This window comes from Cyanistes caeruleus, chromosome 9 (assembly GCF_971803275.1).
Source record: "Cyanistes caeruleus chromosome 9, bCyaCae1.hap1.1, whole genome shotgun sequence".
NCBI classification, from domain to species: domain Eukaryota; kingdom Metazoa; phylum Chordata; class Aves; order Passeriformes; family Paridae; genus Cyanistes; species Cyanistes caeruleus.
The window spans coordinates 1,749,747-1,756,439 of record NC_141709.1 but is presented as its reverse complement, the minus strand read 5'-3'; the positions used below and the strand labels follow the sequence as shown (position 1 = coordinate 1,756,439).

The 6,693-nt window shown below is 60.9% G+C and overlaps 1 protein-coding gene across 1 annotated transcript; it reads left to right on the top strand.

Moving 5' to 3' along the window:
• Window positions 1-232: 232 nt before the first annotated feature.
• On the top strand, window positions 233-5,527 carry METTL13 (methyltransferase 13, eEF1A N-terminus and K55). The gene is made up of 8 exons (XM_023945578.2): window positions 233-461; window positions 1,222-1,969; window positions 2,623-2,822; window positions 3,391-3,586; window positions 3,800-3,943; window positions 4,129-4,338; window positions 4,645-4,776; window positions 5,150-5,527. The coding sequence occupies exons 1-8, from the start codon at window positions 309-311 to the stop codon at window positions 5,422-5,424; spliced, it is 2,058 nt and encodes a 685-aa protein (XP_023801346.2). The 5' UTR covers window positions 233-308; the 3' UTR covers window positions 5,425-5,527.
• The last annotated feature ends 1,166 nt before the right edge of the window (window positions 5,528-6,693 follow it).

The window sequence follows — 6,693 nt, the reverse complement described above, 5'->3', positions numbered from 1 at the left end:
AGCCCGGCGGCTGCGGGTTAAAGATGCGCGCGTGGGATACGGAACCGGCACCGGGCGGGGGCGCGCCGGGGCCGCTGCGCGCTCCCGCTGCGCGGTGGCTCGCGGAGCCGCCGGCCAATGGGGAGCGGCCTGGCCGGAGGCAGCCAATGGGGAGCGGCCTGGCCGGAGGCAGCCAATGGGGAGCGGCCGGGGCGGAGGCAGCCAATGGGCGGCGGGCGCGCCGCACCGCGCAGCCGGAAGCGGTCAGCGCGAGAACCACGTGGGGCAGCGGGACCGGGAGCAGGAGCGGAGCCCGGTCCGGTCCGGCCATGGAGCTGCTGCCCCGCAGCCCCGCCGAGTTCGGCTCCGCACGTTACTGGGATCGCTTCTTCCGCCAGCGCGGGCAGCGGCCCTTCGAGTGGTACGGAGCCTTCCCGGAGCTCTGCCCCGTTCTGCACAAGTATGTGCGGCCCCGCGACAAGGTGAGCCCCGGCTGGTAACCAGCGCCGTGTCCCCTCCTCGTGGGCAGCGAGCTCTGGGGTTGTTTTTCCCGGAGAAGAGGAGGCTCAGGAGTGACCTTATCGCTCTCTACAACTCCCTGAGCCGAGGCTGTAGGCAGCCGAGGTCCGGCTTCTTCTCCCAGGCAAGCAGCAACAGGATGAAAGGACGCGGTCTTAAGCTGCGCCAGCGACGGTTTAGGGTGGACATTCGGAGGAGGAATTTCTTCAGAGAAAGGGCACTTAGACATTGGAATGGACGGCCTAGAGAGAGATGGTGGAGTCACCGTCCCTGGAGATGTTTAAGGAAAGACTGGATGTGGCACTCAGCGCCATGGTCTGGTTGATGTGGTGGTGTTTGGTCATAGTTTGGACTCATAGTTCCCAGAAATCTTTTCCAATCCATTTGGTTCTGTGTGAAGGTCTGGCACAGATGATGTGAAGCCCCCAGTGTGCTTTAGTAAGGACAGGAGAGACTCCTGTGTGGCCCTGGTCTGGGGAGCTCTGGGAGTTAAAACATTGGGGTCATTCTCAAAAACACGCAGCAGAGATGCATCGCTTCTCTGTCCATGGGAGTTTTCTCTGTGGACATGTTATCTTAGGCCATGGAGAGCGAGTTTGCAGGCCCTGAGGGTGTGGTTTTCACAGCTCTTAGACACGTCTGGTATTTTCCCCTAAAATGGGGAGGGGGGAGAGGTATTCCAGGGTGTTCTCAGCATCACGCTGCTCTTGTGCCACCGCCCAGGTTCTCGTGGTGGGCTGTGGGAACTCGGAGCTGAGCGAGCAGATGTACGACGTGGGGATGTGCGAGGACATCGTCAACATCGACATCAGCGACGCCGTCATCCGCCAGATGCGGGAGCGCAGCGCGAGCACGAGGCCCAGGATGAGCTACCTGCTGATGGACATGCTCCACATGGACTTCCCTGACGCCCACTTCCAGGTGGTCCTGGACAAAGGCACGCTGGATGCCCTCCTGACCGATGAAGAGGAGGCCACTTTAGCCAAGGTGGACCAGATGTTTGCTGAGATCAGCCGGGTCCTGCAGGTGGGAGGGCGCTACCTCTGCGTCTCCTTGGCTCAAGCCCACGTGCTGAAGAAAGCGGTGGAGTACTTCTCACAGGAAGGCTGGGTGGTGCGTGTCCACCAAGTGGCCAGCAGTGGGGACAAGGAGCAGTTTGTCCTCCCGGTCTTTGTGTACGTCATGACAAAGTTCAGGAAGATCCCTGGCTCAGCAGCACAGATCCTGGAGATCTGCCCTGAGGAGCAGGACAAGCCGATGCGGGTGGAGAGCATGGAGAGGCTGGTGGCAGCAGTGAAGGACAGGCAGCATTATGCCCTGCTCTGCAGCCAGATAAGCAAAGCCCCCTGCAGGGAACAGGTTTCCTTGGATCTGTGTGACAGAGAGAGCGGGAAGCCTCGCTACACGCTGCACGTGGTCGACAGCACCTCGGTGAAACCTTCCCGGGACAATCACTTTGCCATCTTCATCAGTGAGTACAGCCTGACCAGGCTGCAGTCAGGTGGCTGCCCTGGCCAGGAGCTTCAAAACAGCCAGCCCTTCAGGGCCTGTGGAATTTGGGGCTGGAGAGGGGAAGAACCCCCCTGTGTGGGGTTGGGTTGATGTTTTAGTCCTGGCTTTGCTGTGGGATTTGCCTGGTGGTGCAGGCAGAGATCTGACACAGAGCTTGTTGGGCAGAGGGACACTGCCTGCCCCACCTCCCAGGTGGCAATTCCTGCCTGGATGCTGGTGACAGCCCAGTTAGCAACCTTGCAGCCAGGAAGGCGTCGCTGCTCTGTGTCCTGGCTTGCAGGGCCAGACTGCTGGGGCTGCACTCACAGGGATGTGTCAGCCTCTGCCAGCAGCACTGTTCCCACCCTGCATGCCTGCGAAGCTGGGATTTAGCACAGCCTGGAGACAGGTCAGGAGCCTGTTGGACATCCCCTTCTAATGAGATGTGGCTTTTCCAGCTTCTTGCATGACCCTGCCCAAAAGAGGGGAGATCCCAGCTCTCTTGATGGTGGCGGTGCACGGCTCTAGCCAAGCAGTGATACCTCCCTTAAATGTCTTGCCATTCCCTGTGGCTCCTCCCTTGGTGGCTCGAGGGCCAGGAGCAGCCCAGGCTGATGGCAGCTCCTTCTGCAGTCCCACAGGGTAGAGAGACCGAGTGGCTCTTTGGGACGGAGGAAGGGCGGAGGCAGCTGGCGGCCAGCGCGGGCTTCGGGCGCCTGCTGACGGTGGCCCTGCACAGGGAGCAGCGCTACGAGGGCATGGCTGGCATCCAGGCAGAGCTGTCAGCCAAGGTCATGGAGCTGGCCCCACCAGGCCTCCCTGCCCGGCAGCAGGTGAGCCCCCACTGCCCGGCCCCCTTGCTGGGCTTCCCAAAACAGGGCCAGCAGGGAAACCCTCTTCTGCAAGGGAGACCAAGCTGCAAGGCCTGAGCTGGGAGCCTTGGTGGGCAGGAGATGGGCCTCAGGTGCAGCTTCTCTTGGTTTTCCCTGTCTGCCTGTGCTTGGAGGCAGGATTTGAGGTGCTTGTGTGGTAGGATTCAGTGTGAAGTCCTTGCCCTCCAAAACCCAGCATCCCAAGAAAAGCAGAGATCCAGAAACTCTGAAAGCATCCAGCCCCTGTCTTAATCCTGGCTTTAACTTCTGTTCATTCTGTCTTCTCCTTCCTGACCCAACTCCACACATCTGAGCTCTTGTAAGAAATCTTGCTGCGTTTGCTCCCTATGTTCCCCGTGTTGGGAGTGAATCTAGTGCAGATCCCCAGCTCTCCTGTGGCATCCCACTGCTCCTCTACTGTGTCTGCTTTGTGCTGGCTCTGTAGCCATAGTCAGGACATGCCATGAGAGTGCCAAGCTCTCTTCCTGTAGCCTTTCCTCCTTCACAGCAGCTCCTGTCCTCCCTGCAGGTGCCCTTCCTGTCTGTGGGAGGGGACATCGGGGTGCGGGCGGTGCGGCACTGTGACAGGAGCCCCCTGAGCGGGGAGTTTGTCGTGGAGGACGTGAAAGGAGATGGCACCTGCTACTTCCGCCGCCTCATCTTCCTCCAGAACAGGAACGTGGTGCAGTCAGAGGCTCGGCTCTTGGCCCCCACACCTCTCCCAGGTACATGGGGCAAGGGCCAAGGCTTTTTTGGGGTGACAGAGAGTGAGAGCAATACAGGAAGAAGGTAGAAATCCTGCTGCCATCTCCCTGTCGTGTCCCAGAGCAGCTCTGGGAGTGTTTTTACACCGTGGGTGGGACAGGGCTGGGGGTGGTGCCCAGAAAGCACCTCCATCTCTCCCCTCGCCTTACTGGCCGGTGTCTCCTGTTATCCAGGGCAGAAGAAGCGGAGGAAGGACAAGAAGAAACTCAGCCCCACTGAGCAGCCCGGAGCCATCGACAAGAGCTACCTGTGCTGTGAGCACCACAAGGCCATGGTTGCGGGGCTCTGCCTGCTGGGGGGCCCCGACGCCCTCCCAGGTGACGAGGCTGGCAGTGGGAGGCTGTGCTGGGGGCAGGTGTCCCCACGCCACAGCCCCTTGGGGAAAGGCTCTTTTGGCCAAGGTGCCCCGTGCACCCTTCCCAAAGCGGTTTGGGGGCGGTGGGTGGGATGAGCAGTGGGGTTAGGGTGTCCTGGTGGCTCACCCGGTGCTCTTGGTTGGCAGGAGAGCTGGCAGTGCTGGTGGTGGGGCTTGGCGGGGGCAGCCTGCCCCTCTTCGTCCACGATTACTTCTCGCAGGCCCGCGTGGCCGTGGTGGAGATCGACCCCTCCATGCTGGAAGTGGCCACGCGCTGGTTCGGTTTCTCCCAGGGTGAGCGGATGCAGGTGCACGTCTGCGATGGCCTGGACTACGTGGCCAAGCTGGCAGCTGAAGGTACCATCTTCAGAGCATTTCAGGTGCCCCATCGAGCCCAGTGGGTGCCATGCTGGGTAGCAGGGTCTTGGGCTGTTGTCACCACCTGCTTGCTCTTCCTGCCCATCTCCTGCCGTGTGTCACAATCTCCAGGCTCACCAGGTCTCTGGTCTCCCCCAGCACCGAGGGCTTGTAAAGAGAAACCCCAGCAGAGAAGACACCCATAATGTGGCAGAAGGGGTGTCTTGACCATCCCGTCTTTGGCCTTCCCATGTGTGTAGCTCACCTCTGTCCCACAGGATAACAACTGTCTGCTTTGTCCTGCAGCACCAGCCCAGTATGATGCCATCATGTTTGATGTGGACAGCAAAGACCTCACGGTGGGGATGAGCTGCCCGCCCCCAGCCTTTGTGGAAAAGCCCTTTCTGCAGAAAGTTAAAACCATCCTCAAGCCAGAAGGTAGGAGGAGAGATCTGGCCGTGTCCCTGTGCCCAGGCTGGCCAGTTCTGTGTGGAGCTGGGGCTGTGCCACCGTTTCTCTTGCTAGAGAATCGTGGCCGCAGCCAGGATTGCTGCATGGCATCCCCTTCTCCTGTGTCTGGGTGTTGCAGTGGGCACGGTGACAGCAGCATGGAGTGGGTGGCCTGCAGCGCTGCTGGCTCAGGCAGGCTGAGACATCCCAGGGGGGCCGGCAGAGCTTTCTGGAAGCAGAAGGTGTAGGCGGTACCTGAGAACAGATCTCGTGGCAGCAGGGACATGGAGCAGAGCCAGGGGCACAGGGGGGGACGTTTTAGGGTGGGCTCTGAGCTGCCCTCCCTCTCGCCCTGCCGCAGGAATCTTCGTGCTCAACCTGGTGTGCCGCGATGCCCGGCTGAAGGAATCTGTCCTGGCCACCCTCAGGGACGTCTTCCCGCTGCTCTACGCGCGCCGCATCCGAGGGGAGGTGAACGAGATCCTGTTCTGCCAGCCGGGCCCCGCGGGCCGGTGCGGCCCCGCAGAGCTGGGGGCGCGGGCCCGGGCGCTGGAGGGGGCCCTGCGCCAGCCGGGGCGGCCCTGGGACAGCTCCTACGCGCTGGCAGACGTGCTGCAGTCCGTCCTCATCCTCTGAGAGGGCTCTGCTGCTGCTCCAACACCCTGGGCCTCCTGTGGGGGCTGCCCGTGGCTGGCCTGGGCCTGCTGGAAGGATGGGACTGGCTCGGGAAGCGCTTCCTGCAGCGTGGCTCCTCAGGAAGGGCTCCGGCACCGTGGAGGGTTGGACAGCCCAAGGGTTCAGATGGTGGGGTGAGGAAGGTGCTGTGGGACTGGCAGGACTGGCCTGGTTGCTTTCCCACTTTGGGAAGAACATCCCTCTGACTCTTCTTCCCCTTCAGCACAGTTCCTTTCGTTCTGATGGTGCCTCTCCCCGCATCTCTGGCATTCCTGGTGTTTCTGCAGAGCCCCAGCCCTGCTCCAAGCCTGCTTGTGGATGTGTGTGGGAGGCTGTGAGCTGGGAGAATAAAGTGCTCAGGAGTGCTCTCAGGCCTCTAGTGCTTTGCTAAGGCTGATTTCTGGGACACCCACACCCCTGGAAAACCTACAGTCACCTCTGTGCTTCAAAGGCATGTCCTGGGAGCAGGCAGCTGCCCCTTGGACCCCACTGCCCCCTCACCCACCCCAAACTGCATCCCACTACATTTTCCCTCTTCTCAGTCTCTCCAGCCATCGCCACTGAACTGAAATGCCTGAGCTCAAGAACCCTTCTGCCCCAGGGGCAGCAGGGACCCAGCCCTGGGCTCAGGGTCCTGGCCACACCAAGCCACTCACCCAGCTGGTGCAGGCCAGCCTTCCTGAAAATAGCAGGAATTTCCCCTTCCTGAAAGGGCAGCCAGAAAATACTCATTGAGGTGTTCCCACAGCACCCCAGTCCTGGCCAGACAGCTCCTTCAAGAGCTGACCTGGCTGGTTATGGAACAGCTGACCTGCAGGTTCTCTTTCATTCATCAGAAGCTATTTTTGCGGGGCTTGTCTTTCTCCGCTGCAACAGCTGGTGCCAAAATGAGCTTGGGACACGGCACCAAAGTGACCAGCTTGCAGACAGCAAGGTGAAAAAATGGTGCTTTGCCACTGATCCTGCACCCTCACTCCATGCTCCCTTCTGCCACTGGCAGCCTGAGAGAGGACATCTCTGGCAGCTGCTTCCCAAAGCAAACCCTCCCCAGGCACCTTTCCACAGCTCAGGGAGGTAACAGCGCACCAGAAGTAGCTCCAGGAAGGATCTGTGTCTCAGCATTCCTGCTGGGGCCGTCTCCCAGCTCTGCAGCTCACACACCTTGTGCCAAGAGGGTTTGGGCTGCCCCTCATCGGCCTCTCCTTGCTTGGAAGGAGCCAGCTCTCCTCC

Excerpts from the sequence above, each read along its gene's own strand:
- METTL13 (XM_023945578.2), top strand. The coding sequence starts at position 309 with ATGGAGCTGCTGCCCCGCAGCCCCGCCGAGTTCGGCTCCGCACGTTAC. Across the intron at positions 3,944-4,128 it reads GGGCCCCGACGCCCTCCCAG|GAGAGCTGGCAGTGCTGGTG; the intron begins GTGACGAGGCTG and ends CTTGGTTGGCAG. Across the intron at positions 4,339-4,644 it reads GGCCAAGCTGGCAGCTGAAG|CACCAGCCCAGTATGATGCC; the intron begins GTACCATCTTCA and ends TTTGTCCTGCAG.